This window comes from Mustela nigripes, chromosome 3 (genome assembly GCF_022355385.1).
Source record: "Mustela nigripes isolate SB6536 chromosome 3, MUSNIG.SB6536, whole genome shotgun sequence".
Lineage (NCBI taxonomy): Eukaryota > Metazoa > Chordata > Mammalia > Carnivora > Mustelidae > Mustela > Mustela nigripes.
Window position 1 is genome coordinate 59770870 of NC_081559.1, and position 14492 is coordinate 59785361.

General features: G+C 37.3%; 1 protein-coding gene across 1 annotated transcript in view; it reads right to left on the reverse strand.

Annotated features, from left to right (window-relative positions):
- Positions 1–14013, reverse strand: part of FIGN (fidgetin, microtubule severing factor) — a 127026-nt gene extending 113013 nt beyond the window's left edge. The window contains exons 1-2 of the mRNA XM_059392756.1: positions 13641–14013; positions 12695–12864 (exon numbers count right to left, since the gene is read on the reverse strand). Of these exons, the coding sequence (XP_059248739.1) occupies positions 12695–12719 (25 nt within the window). The 5' untranslated portion in view covers positions 12720–12864; positions 13641–14013. The remainder of the gene's footprint in view (positions 1–12694; positions 12865–13640) is intronic.
- Positions 14014–14492: the final 479 nt, after the last annotated feature.

A 14492-nucleotide genomic window follows, 5' to 3' on the forward strand; every position in this document is an offset into this window, starting at 1 on the left:
AGAAAATGACCCTTCATAAGCACACAAACCTGACCGGTAGTGCAGAGGAACCACCAGAAGACAAGGTCATTGGGTGTAAACCCTGCTAAATTGCTTACTACCCAGTATTTAGTACAACATAAAGTAACAGTGTCAGACACTATTGAAATATAAAACAAAAATATGCCAATTAAATAAAATGTTAACCAAAGACATTCACAAACTGCAGAAACAAGGAAAGTCTCCTATCAAATGCAGATGAACTAGTTTGCATCTCACATCATAGCACCCTAATACCATGTAGTCCCAAGGAAATCTCTTTTAAGTGCTGCTGGGGCACAGATCTGCACACTGCTTATTTATCAGAGAAAAGACAAAATAGAATGAAATGTCTCAGAGGTGCTGATTTTCTATGTTCAACCAAGGCTGAATAACCCTATTTTGGCAAGAAGCTGATTTGGAAGTCTCCTGGTCTAGTATTTTATGATTCGGTAGCCTCATTTTTTTTTTTTTGGACTGCAAACACACAAGGGAAAAAAAAAGATGTAGAAAGATTTGAAGCCATTTGTTATTACTTTATAATCAAAACAGGCTATGCAGTTTTGTTCTGTAAGATTTTTCAAGGTATTATTAGAATGTTCTATTTTTATAAAATAAACGCTCTTCTCTCCCGATACATGAAAACTGAATAAATGATGGTAAACTCCTTTCTAGGCATATAATTAATTATAAAACTATTTTTCAGGATCATGAAGTCTTTCCTTGGTAATTAACTTACATGAAGAATATAGAAATTTCACTTTTTAAAATGAAATATGCAAGTTTAATATATCTGTTGTTTAAATATTTTTTAAAAGTATCTTCCAATTTTTTTAAGTAAGATTAATAAAAGATTAACCAAGTGATAGTCTCCTATGCTTTTATCAATTCAATTCACCAAATAGTTATTGGACACCTATTACAGGTCTTGCATCGTACAGGCATGTTGAGAAGATTAAAAATAAAAAATGAATTAGATGTGCTCTGATCACAAGAAGTTTACAGGTTCATAAATGAGAAACACAAATGCCTTGCAATCTACAGTAGAGAAGAGATGATGGCAAATGATCAAAAGAAGATTTTTTTTTTTAACAGCGCTTAGGGAATATCAAGTAGATATTGAAATGGATCCCGGTTAGGGTGGTTCAAGGAAGTTTTCACAGATGATGCAACACTAAGTTAGATGTCAAAGTCCTGGTAGGATTTCAACAGGTGGAAAAGAGCATTCCAGGGAGTAAAAAGAGGAGGAATAAAGACTAACTAGACACAAAGCAGAACAAAGATAGAATTGCTTCCCTTTCGATAAAGATCCAAACTTCATACTGAACTGTAATTTATATACATATTTTAAAAGGATTTGAAGGGCCTAACTCTGCTACTGCTTAAATTAATCTGCTTTGCAGTCTATTTATATCTCTTACAGGGAAAAAGCACTGGCTAACTAATACTCATCAACTCTCAAGATAGTAGAATCGCTGACATATTTGCTTGCAACCAATTAGTAAGCATATTTAATGAATGGTTACCATCCCCCTTGAAGGGTTTAACGAAATGATAAATGGTCCTTGAACTTCCTTCATTGTTTCCAAGACAATTTCTTTAGTTTCTTAAAGAGAAACAAAAAAATCTTTTTCATCAGCCACTGACCACCAGCAAGGTACCAACTTACTCAAGCTTATACTAGTCCATGACCAAGCAGTCACAGATTAAATAGAATTGGAAAAAATCTTTAGAGTCATTGGATCAACTCTCCTTCTATAAAAAAGTAAAGAGGCTCAAAAAGGTTGAGTGACTTGCCCAGGGTCACAAATACAATAGAGTCTTAGCTTTTGCTGACACTTTTCTTCACCACTTTCACTTTCCTGAGGTACTCCTGCTAGGGTGGCGGCAATGTTCTTAAAATTTTTCATAGATTGCTGTTGAACTTTGCCAGATAGTGAACTAACTCTAGTACATATCATCAGTATATTTAAATTCTGAATGGGTATCTCTAATTGTCTTCAAACAGGAATAATATTTTCGAGTAGAGAAAATTTAGGATCTCATGAAATGCATAAAGTTTTGGTTTAGAGACGAGGTTCTTAATCCCAACTTTATATCCGATTCATTGGGGGAGCTTAAAAGAAACTGGGCATCCTCTAAACTTCCATTTAACTGGTCTGAGGTAACTTTGGCAGGTTGCTTGGTTTGTTTTACTTTGGACACTGAAGTACAGCTAGCATGCAGAGTAGACCCAAAATTTCTCATTAAACTTTGCTCAAAGCAAATCAAATCATACATCTACCTTAATGGTTTGAACTCTAATAGTGGCAACAAATGCATTATTTTCCAAAGAAGCCTTAAAAAAAGATATACCCCAATCCTCAATGGCTTTTCTTCTGTAATCTCACTTGTGGTCTAGTCAAATTGAGTATGTTGAGGGAGAAAAAAGAGTTTAAGAGTAACATGAATCATCCTGAGAGGCATGTATAATTTTCACACTTTTTCAAATTATGAGAAGAAAAGAGGGAGCAATAGCTCTTTTAATTTGTATGATCACAAATCCCATATATTCAAGATTTGATATAGAATGTGTCATTTTTAAAAAGGGGAGTGTGATAGCTTCATGCTATTTACTGTACACTTCACTAATTCTTAATAAATAATCAGTTTTCTCACATAATTATATTAGGATTTGATTTTTTAAAATTGCCAGTATCATTTTTAGAAACCATCATGTGAAGAGCTTCATCACCCTTTGCTTTCCTCAACAACTTCCCTAATTTATTTCCTTCTAACTACTTCCCCATTCCTACAAGTTGTCTTTCACCTGGTGTCCCTGCCAAAAAATGCATTTATACTTCCTCCCACTACACAGCTCAATATCCTCTTAATTAATTCAAACTACCTCCTCATGGCGTAAATATCATATTCTAGCAGCTCAAGTGAAATTTGATTTTCCAGATGATCAAATAAGCACCACCCTACAGATAAATACTAAAAAACAAAACGAAAACCCAGCTCATCAAAATGGTACTCGGGTATGAGTAAAACTGGGTCCCAGCAGCGGAAAGATGGAGGAGACAGCACGGTTCCCAGCATGTCTGCAAATAGCAAGGTAGGTAGAAAATCTTGCTCTCCCTGACCCCAGCACAAAGACACCTGCACAGTTAGCTGTTAGAAATTATAGATGAACACAAAAAAGATACATGTTTAGGAACACATGTGCATTACAATGATACATCAGCAACACCTACCATATGAAAGTTTAGGAATAGTGGCAATTTGTAGAGTAAGGTCCATTCCAGAGAAACAGAATTATATTGGGGTAGAATTGTGGATTTTTGTCCATCGTAATAAGCAAACTATGCCACATGTTGTGTAGTGTTCTCAGTAGGTACTTCTAAAGACAAACAGTACAAAATAGTTTCCCATTAAGGTTTTTTTACTTTGATCTTAAAACAGAATAAAACGACACAAAAATAGAACAAACAAGCAAAACAACCATTAATGAATTGTATGAGTTCACTGAGGACTTCTGAAAAGGACAAAGGTATAATAAATATCTTCCAACAGTAGAATTTTTTCCTAATACTTTAAATGCTTAAATGTTATTGATAAAGATTTCACACTCGTGTTAAAAAAAAAAAAATCCCCAAAGGAATCCTGCAAATGTGCAGAATTTTTCTTTCTCAAGAGACACTTAGCTCAGTCTCAACATCCACTTCTGCGTAAGAATCTTTAGTGCCACTATTCCACCATCATAACTAAATTCATTTTGATGACTCGTTGATTGGTACTCTTGTCATTACATAAAGCCTATTTTTCCAATTAGAGAATCCTTATTCTTAGTACATTTAAAATCCTCCCATAGAAAGAAAGAGTACTGTTCATGTAGGTATATAAAATTCCAAAGGTGGTGATATTTTCTCCTTGTAGTTTGTCAGACAAAGATGTAGGTCATACGGGGTCCCAAAGTCTCCATTTGGGTCATATCAGTATTCCCCCTCAAAAATGTGGCTTGATCTTCTGAATAATGCAAACGAAAATCCCTCTTTAAAGAATTTTGCACCAATACTGCTGGCATAGGATACTGCGATCCGGGCAGGGGATTAGATCCCCATCTTTTTTAAGTTGGGCCTAAAGTTGACTCCAGATTTGTGACTCATGAAGGGAGAGTCAGTTTTAATATAGATATGCTTTAAAAAGTAAAAATGGCTATTATTCTTAACAAGTTACATATTGGATATTATTCTTAAAAATGACTCATAAAATATATTTTTAAGTACTTAAAGTCATGAATATGTTCTACTCTTTTACCTTTGCTTGAATGCAATTTTTCATTTTCCAGGAAAGGATACATTTTCTAACTAACCCCGTTAACCTAATTACTCATAAAGAAATACCCAAAATGTCCCTGACATCAGTACCTTCACAAAGAAATGTACCTATGCACATGCACGAGAGCATATTCCATTTAGATAATCAAAACTGTAATTTTTATTTAAAAGATTCCTCTCCATCCATGTAATTCCTAGCAGTAAAATCTATCAAAAGCGCTTAGAGTTTGCAAACACTAAAGCTCTACCTATGTTCTTATTTCCTCATTCACAACTTAAACTCAAAAGTATTAACTCTTAGGCTTAAAAGAATAACAGTATTCTGTTTGTTTAATGGTCTTTGTTTGATCTTAAATGGGGTTTGTAATGAAAATGCTTTCAATCTGAAGGGAACCTTTTATCCTATTCAGAATAATTATCTTGTAAGATTAAAATCACTGAGTCATACCTAATTAAGATTTATAATTTAGCATCATTCAGGTATATGATCTAAGAGAAAGAGTTTACGATCTTAATTTCAATTTGAAATGGAAAGGGAAAAGTGAATAAAAGGGAAATAAAACAGTTATTTGGGGCATAACAATGCACTATATTGCCACAGATTTACCCAGATTCCTTGTTTAATCCTTCCCAAGGCCAAACACGTATTGCGAAAAGCTAGACTCTAAAGGCTAGGAGTAAGGTGGGAGAAGGGTTCTGATTTAAATTATACTATAGAATTTCTAGATCAGTTATGGAACACTAAAAAAAATGTGCTTGGTGGCTAACCACCTATCAAAATATTACAAATTTATCATGCCTTTGAGGCAAACAATTTCTAAACTGCAGGGTGAATTTATAATTAAACGGGACACTGTTCTAATAGTTATTTTGAAGCCTCCTTTCATTAAAGCACATATCAACTGAGAGAGCAATGCCTTGTTATGACACAGGGCAAAGCTTTCTCTTCTGAGAAGGTCTCATATATAGTATTTCTCTCCACAAAGTCTAACAAGGCATTCAAAATAAGTTCAATTTTTTTTCTTCCTCAGAAATATCTTTAAAGCCCCCCACCCTCACCCCAGTCTTGGATTATAGAAAAGAATAGTTACTTTTCCGAGGTCTTTGATATTTCCTTTCCTGGCAGAGTCATCTGATGTGAGAAATACCTTTTGAAAATAAATGGTACAACTTCAAGTGCACTCAGATCCATTACTTGCTGGACATTCCATCGTATCTCAGTTTTGATTTGAAAAGGCCGCTTGACTTCAAAATTTAGTTTTAGGTATCTCGATATGATGCTTGATCTCATTGAGAAGTATCTTGGGAAGCAAGAGTGTAAACGTTTGGTCCACCCCTGGACACAGAATGTTCAAGCCCAAGGAGAAAGGAATCCTACCTGCTGACTATATTATTCAAGGGAAAAGGGGGCTATTTCAACCCAGGTTCAGAAACCATGTTCACAATTTGAATATAACATACTGCAGTTAATGTTCCTGCATGAAGGAGTCACTGTGCCCCTTTAACACAGCTGTCACCATGTGTTTATGGAGCCACGATGCCACTTTCTAATGTCAAAATATCAATGCTGCTACTCTTATAACAAGGTAATTACTTTTGCGTTGGCCCCTTGTGTCTGAATGGCACTCAGTGAGCTGTGCTTTTATTTTTGAATGGTCGGGATTTTCTACATGTTTAGAGGATTTCGGATTCTACCTTAGAAATACTTATTTACCGTGGGCTTGACACTCAGGTGGGGTGGTGGTGGTACCTAGCAACAGAGAAACTTCCAGGCTCTTCCTGCACACCTTACTAAAATCCACCCCAGTCATTCTGAGCCTGTGAGCACATATTTAAGTATGTACCTGCCTGCGAGCAATGACAAAACACAGGGCTCCTTTTAAGAATCTCTGTACAGGAATTCATGGGCTACATGGAGCACACACCAGGCAAAGGGCAACATGAGATAAAAGCAAATATTTCTGTCACACTAATTCATGTGCAGAAAGAGCAGAAGATACCTAATGGTCCATTTACCATTGATTCACTCAGTGACCATCAGTGTTTCTTTGGACAGAGGCACAGGGAACAACTGTGGGAGAGTCAGTCCCTTAAGCAGAAAACCCAGTGACCTGCACGGAGCTGGCCTTCAATGATAAAAGTTTGTGGGTTCTGAAGGCAGGGCTAGCTTCATTGCCCCGTGACCTGCACACACCTTCAGGGTCCCCCACACAAGGGCCCTGTGTTTGGTTTACTGCTCTGCTGTGGCTGTCTCGAATTTTTAATAAGTTTTGAACAAGGTGCCCCACATTTTATTTTTTGCACCAAGCCCCAGAAATTACGTGGCCAGCCCTGGGTGAAGGTGACAGTGCGTGTTGATGGTACAGATAATAAATCAAAAGAATAGCCAAAAGTTTACGGTTACATCTGGAAACCCATGGCTTCACATTACACTACTTTTAAAATTTTATTTTGAAGGTTACTGTTTCCATGAATAATACCTCCTCAGGAACCAAAGCAGGAAAGTAGAAGTCATTCATTCTCAGATGAGTTTACTATGGCATTTAATCAACTGTCAGTTGCTTAAAAAGCATCCAATTGACATAAGGCAAACATTACTTGAATCTGGGAAAAAAGAAAGACTTTTTTTTTTTTTTTTTTTTTTTTTTGGTAGATGAAGAAAATGCAGTTTCTGTTCTTTTGCCAGCAATACATCCACAAGTGGAGTGGAGTAAATACATTCATTACCAGCAGAAATCAAAACTCAAGAGAGGAACTGAGTAAAGTTGTTTTTGATACTAAGAAAACATTTTACCGGTATTTTACATTATATATTTTGCCGTAAGAAAATCTTTTTTGTAAGCTATAATATTGCTGATAAACTTTTTATAAAAGCCACTCTTGACTGAAAATGAGAACAAAAGTCTAATAAGAAGCAAATGTCCCAATGCTATAAAAAAATACTTTCTAAAACAAAGATTTTCCCCACATAAAAATATGAATACTTAAGCTAGGTCACAGGGTAAAAAAAAAAAAAAAAGTTTAACCTTGGGCCTCCACAGGATAAACCACACGTACAACTTTTTAAATGCATTGGTCTCTAAAGTAATTGGAAGAGTAATAGTATAAATGTTCTCTGAAAGTCACAGTGGCTCAAATATAAGCAAACATAGCCATTTGTACATATATTTAACATAAAGACTTCTGATTTGAAATTCTCCTTTGAATTTCCTGCGTCTAATACCCGGAGACAACAGCCCACCATATGCAATGTTAAGAAGTGTCTACTATACTCAAGTAACAAGACAACAAACAGATTTGTTGCATAAAATATGTAAATATTATTAACAGGAAGTGCCATGTGATAGCTGATGTTTGGTTGGTTTCTGATCATCTATCTTTTCTGCCGCCTCAGTCTCCCTCCTAAGGCTCCCATCAACAGGTAGCAGAAGCATGTGCCGTGCTGAGGCAGAGTCCTGAGCAGGCATCCGTGGGGCTGCCCGAAGGAAACAGCAACCCACCTGCTTCTGATTTGCTGCAAACTTATCAGTACAATTTATTTTCACCGTATTCTTGCCTACTCCTTATTTCCACTATCTGCATTTCTTGGAGGGAGCATCTTTCAAGTAAAATTGCCATTTGAATGATAAGACCAAAAACCCCCAAAGATCAGTAATCAGCAATCATGTCCAAGCAGCTACGCTTGAAATTTCTACCATAAGTTAAGTGAAAAAGTTAATGATACAAATTCACATTTCGAAGAAAAGGAAAAAAATTACAAATTCCAACCATGATTTAAAGCACTTGCTAAATAAGCATTTGTTTTCATTTTTTGAAAAGTGTTCATTTTTCATAGACAAAAAATTTAGCTATAATTGTGTGTGTGTGTGTGTGAGAGAGAGAGAGAGAGAGAGAGTGTTAATTGAAGATGGAAGCATTTTTTGGACTTGTAGAAGTACCCCAAATAATTTCTAAGTTCAACTGATTTTAATGAAACATTAGCCCTTATATGCCCCCCGAAGAAAGAGACAATTATAATAAGATTTTTTTTAATTGAAGGAAAAAAATTGCATTGCTTTCTGTGCCATTTGTTTATTCTGGCTTTTCAATGACTTGAGATAAAAAAGCAGATATGCTGATTAATCAAGTCTTATCGATCAGTAGCATATGTCAATATTTCACACAAATGTCTATAGAACAATTTCTCCCAATAAAAAATTTATAAATCAGTTTAAATTCCTGGTAATTAAATTTTAGCCCCACTACAATAAATGTGGTACTTTATAAAGGTAGTATGCAAAATGTGTACTTAAGAATATACTGATAAAAGGCAAAACAGCAAACATTTCTATTAAGCAAGATTCTAAGAACAAACTGGAAAGTACAAATCATAAAAGCCTGGAATTGTTTCAAATACACCTAGCAATTCTGCTGATTTCAGACTATTAAAACTGATTACTTAATTAGGCAATCATTCAAGGCACCTAAACATTCACAGACAAAAATAGGGAGTCATTAGCAGAGCCGTCTTCACCTTGAGATGAAAATTCTGAAAAATGTTGCAGACACATAAACTTTCGGGAATCTGTCCCCATGCATGAGCTAAGCAAAATATTAAAATCTAAAAGGTAACAAGCAAAGCTAAGGAGAAAAAGAATTTACCTCTAGTGATATCACTCATTTGTCTTTTCAAGTAGCTAATACCTTAAACAATCTTAGAAATGTCAAGTTATAACACAGATATTCTCTATCAATTCTTGGAAGTACTACTTTTCTCCACTGTGGTCATACTCTTATACTATCTAAGAGTAATTAATAAAATTTCTGCTCTCTTATATGTCTATCAGAAGTACCTGACTATAAACAGGTTTTCAAAGTTCCTACCTAACATGAATAAAAACAACAAAAAGATTTTCTATTCATGGAAAACAAAACAAACAAACAAACAAAAAACCCCACAACTGAGTACTGGAACCTCAGCTACTGGAGTCTTTAATGTAACTAGAGAAAAAAAAAAAATAATCTCTGTTTTCACTCAGTAGATACCAGAGATAATTTCAAGAATATCACTGATTCAGTATAGTCAGGAAAAAGAAAATATTCTGTTCCCCCTCCCCCAAAAAATGGTTCCTGAAATAATTGTAAGGAGACCCTATAAACTGTCTTTTTTAAGAGAAGAGAAAAAGCAAGTCAACTCACACATACAGCTTCCAAACAGAAGTCTTACTCTCTTCCAGGAAAACAACAATGAGATTTTATTACCCTACTATGATTCTTTCATTTCGGACATGATTAATTAGCAAGTATTACACTTCCCAAAACTCTCACCACACTCTTTGTGGTCTATTAGCCTAGTTGCTGAGAGATCCATATGAAAGAGCAAGGAGCCAACAGCAGTATAAGACAAGTATCCAAAAACTATTTCAAAGGAACACTTCTCTCCTATCTTTGCCTCCCAAACTGAAGCAGGCTGCTTTTAACTGCTTTCACAAAAAAATTTTTCTTAATTGGTTATTTTCTTAACAATACCTTTTAAAAGTTGAATAATGCATGCAACATATGCCGTATTCAAGAATACATGGCATGGTTTATTTGTTACCTACCTATATTTTCAGGCTGGAATTCCAAAAGACTTGAGTGAGTCCATGTGGTTTACACTGATAACCATCTACATGCACAATTAATAAACAATAAAGATGATGTGAGCAAGCATGTTTGGGGAAATGGCTTTTACAGAAAAACTGTTTCTTTCCCAAAGAAAAACTAACATGTCACACATAAAATAATGAGAGGAAACAGCAATAAAGAACTAGAAGAGAGGATGAAAGAAGAGGGCAACTTTAAAATTTGAATGAATGAAAACTCTGATTCCCTGCATATTGTTCCAAAACACCCTCTCCAAATAATTTTCCCTTTAAAACGATCTATTTTCAAAATGTCCATGTGAACCAAGAAGCCAGCTATAACTGAACATACTATAAATACATATTTAACAACCATCAGTTTATAAAGGCTAGGGTTTCCTCTTCAACCTTTCAACTCTTATGTCCAAAAAACTTCACACATAGTACAGTACTAATAAATAGATCTTGTTGGTTCCAGGAAACATTTTTTTTTAATCTATTCTGGTCATAATATCCTTGCTTTTTTTCTGTTGTATTAAATTTAGGATCAAAAACATCAAAGCAGCTTCCACCTCGGACCTAACTTTTAGAGAATCAATGTGACAAGGCAGTCCCTGATAGATGTTTCTCTTGATAAACGACTTGTTCAAAAGAGACATTGTAGCTTTCATTTCCTGACCACAACACACTTTTAATTTGCAACAGCAGAGCTGCCAGAGTGAGAGCACTTGCCCACTTTCCAGCCTTTTAGGTTTGTAGTTCTGGTTCCTTTAGGCCACGCGTTTGAGACAAACAAAATCTAAAAATAATCAGAGTGATAGAATTACAGAATAGGAACCATTAATGCTATTTTATACATATACACTAGTGTCTACTTTATATATATATATATATATATATGAATACAAATATAAATATATATATAAACTTTTCCTCCCCAGAATTCTAGTGTGTGATAAGGCTCCTGAGTGACCGTCATTTGCACAACAAGCATTTAAACACAGAGAAATAAATTATGTGACTATTATTTAATAGTAAGCAGAGACAGAGGAGGGGGCAATTTACACACTTAAATCTGCTGTTAAATGTCATGAATTATATGATTGCCTACCCCAACATGTTTTTTACATATTATTGCAATGATTATTATTACTACTACCTAGAAATCACATTTAAGTATCAATACGGTGAACAGTCAAACCATCCAATTTCTGCTCTCAGCACATTGTCCGAGCTCCGATTTAAAATTTATAAATGTAATATCCTCCTCATCACAGGCAGCAGCCCAATCTGCTCTGAATATATATTACAGCTTTAACATCACAGAGGGAAATCGCCCATCTGGCAATCCCATTCGCTCCAACAGCTCCGGGGGAAAAAGAGCTGTGCTCTCTCCTCCTTAAAACATTTCTCAGGGCAAATTATGTGCATCTAAAATAAACAGTCTTCTTATTGATCGCTTCAAAGTCAACAAGTTCCAAATGCAAAATTCAAATCCTTTTCTATCGTGTGAGAGCAGTGTGTGTTTAGCTCAATAGTCACCAGAGTCCAACCAAAAGTGTGTGTCGCGCAGCGGCTCCAGTAGTGCCTTTCCTTGTATTCACATTTGTGTTATGAGAGAGCAGTAACCACGGCCACATTACAGACCCCTGGCAGCTTTGCCCCACTGCTATTTCTTTCTTTCACATTCTCCCTTTCCTTCTCTCTCTTTCCACGGTGAATGCATGGTGGTAGGGTAAATGTACCCCAAAAAAACAAAACAAAACAAACAAACAAACAAAAAACCCACACACAAACAACAACAAAAACCCAAACCAGTATAAAGTGGATATATCCTGTGGTTATGCAAAATACTTTTAACATCTTTTTGTTGTTGTTCCCTCTTAGGCTTAATTGAATATCATAAAGTATACACAGGGCACTGTCACAAGAGCTATTGAAAACCCCCTCTCACTCCATTTATCTGACTTTTTTTTTTTTTTTTTTTTTTGGTGAAGAAAGAGGAAAGAGCGATTTCAAACAAAGTCAATTTCAGTGCTTGATTATTTAATTCTGTCACAGGTTAAAAGTAAAAAGCGCTGACAGGCAGACAAGTGAATGGCAAGGAAAAAAAAAACCTACCACTGTTTCTTAAAAGGCATTAAAGACTTAAAGCAATCAAAATATATATTTTTTTATTTTTATCTAAAAGACACCCCTTCGCTCACTCACCCAAAAAAACACACTCAGAAGAACTGATTACTCCACAAAGTGTAATCATCCAGAGAGCAGATAGTCAAATTGCATTAATAGGTTGAGAAAAAAAAAATTTTCATCCAATTTTGTGTGTGTACATACATATATATATATTTATACATACTTTCATTAGTAAGCAGTCTTTCCCCACACTCCCGCCCTCTCCCCTCTCCACCCAGCCTCCTCCCCAAAAAACCCCACACTGAGTTTAACTAATTTACATACCATTTGACTTCAGTGGTTATATAGTGCATTACTAGTAACATGCAACTTTGGGATTACCGCTAAAACAGACAAAAGTGGACTCCAGTAATCTATTAATTAAAACTGAAATATAAACAAGTGATAGCAAAAGCAAACAAGCATTTTGACAGATTAAAATATACATATATCTATTTAAAGGAATTATATATCATGAGCGTCTGCTTCCCAAGGAGAGTCTTCAATGGTTTTTATCATGCTATTTAATTTGTCTTTCCTATTTAGATGCAAAGGAAGTAAATTCCAAAACTGACATACCATAAACACTGGTGCTACTGATCATTTCTTGCTGGCAGCACAAAAAGCTGAATTGGATTTCTCACAAGCAGGAATTCCAAAGGTTGCTTTTCATTAAAGCCACTTTTCCTCTCAGCTATCAAATGTCACTGCCTTGAAACGTGGGCCCTTTCGTCAGGTATTCATTTAACCTACATGCATATAATTAAGGGGGAAAGCAACATCAACAAAAAGGGGATCTCAGATCACAGGAGAAGAAAGAAAGGAAAAAAAGCACATGACCAGGAATGCAAGTCCATGTCAATTTCACTCACTCCCATTGAAACTAACAAGAGCTCCGGGGAGGACGGTAATAGGATCAGTGGATTGTATATACCATTAAATTATACATCTTTCTCTCCCGTTCCTTGCCAACAATACGCCCACCACGCTGTACCCCCTCCAAGATGATGTGCTTACATTTTTCTGCAACCGATCTTCTGACATTTTCACGTTCCCCCAGCCACGAGACTGTAATTTAACCTCAACTTTTTGTGTGTGCAAGATTCTTATTTACACTTCTTATTTACTTAGAAGTTAGTTCCCGAAGAAAGTCTAGCCCCACCCTATGGCTCCGCTTTCTTATATTTTTTATTTTTGAAGTACAAAGATAGTAATAAGTTAAGCTCAATATAGCGGAAAACGAGATTCTTGCTATCGCGAACTCTTAATCCAATACTATTGTTACAATGATTAAGCAGCAAAAATATGCATTATAATGTTTCAGGGCTACTTTGTACTGAAAAATTAGACAGCAGGTTGGCGTACAGAATAGAAGCGAATGCAAATTAAATTTAATGTTTACGGCACTACTGGAAGATCTCTTTTTATTACGGGTCTTGCATTTGTTTATATTCTTAAAAAATAAAACAAGTAGAAACAAAACCAAATTTAAACAGATGGTAGAAAACTACGAAGCTCCTCTTACCTGAACGCGCGGAGCGAAAACCCGATAGGTTAGCGTAGCATCGATTCGACGTGTTTGCTGATGAATGGAAGCTAGGGTTAAGTGAAGGTGCCTATGATTTGAAATCATTCCAAGTTTTTGAAGGGAAGACGGACTGCAGCCTCTGCCATGTTGGAATTTCAAACCCAAAACAGCTGCTTGGAAGGAGCCAGCATGCCAGAGGCTGGGCGCAGGCGCAGAGCGCCGCCGAGCCAAATTCAAATCACTTTCACACTAAGAGCCAAAGATCAGTTTTCAAAGGAGAGAGGGAGAAAGAGACGGAGGCTGCGGAGAGGGAGAGAAGACGGGAGGCAGTGGCGAGAGGCGGGCAGTGGAGAGAGACGGGCAGCGGGAGGACCGGGAGGGAGAGGGAGAGACGCACGGAGCCCGCGGAGCTGGAGGGGGAGAAAGGGAGGCGGGAGGCGAGCGGGCGAGCGAGCGAGAGACGCGCCAGAGATTCATGGGCAGGGAGGGCTCAATGGCCGCGCCGCGCTGGCCGGCCAGCCGCTCGGGTCATGTTACACGGCCGGGGCCGCGGCGGCCGCCCAGCCTTGCCGACGCGCTCACGCGGCCCGGAGGGGGCCCCGAGGTCATGATTACGCGCGCAGGGACGCGGAGCTCTCCCTGCCCGCACTCCCGGGCCGCCCAGCCTGGGGAAAGGGGAGCAATGCCTTGGGGTGGAGGGGGGAAGTGGTGGTGGGGGGGAAGGGGCCTTTCTTTCCCACGCGTGACCAGCCGGCCCCTGCGCGCCCCAGCCAGCCTGGGAGGGCCCGGGACAGGGCTGCGCGGCTCTCGCGCCCGCGGGCCCCTCCCTGCGGGCTCCCGGCCCTCTCG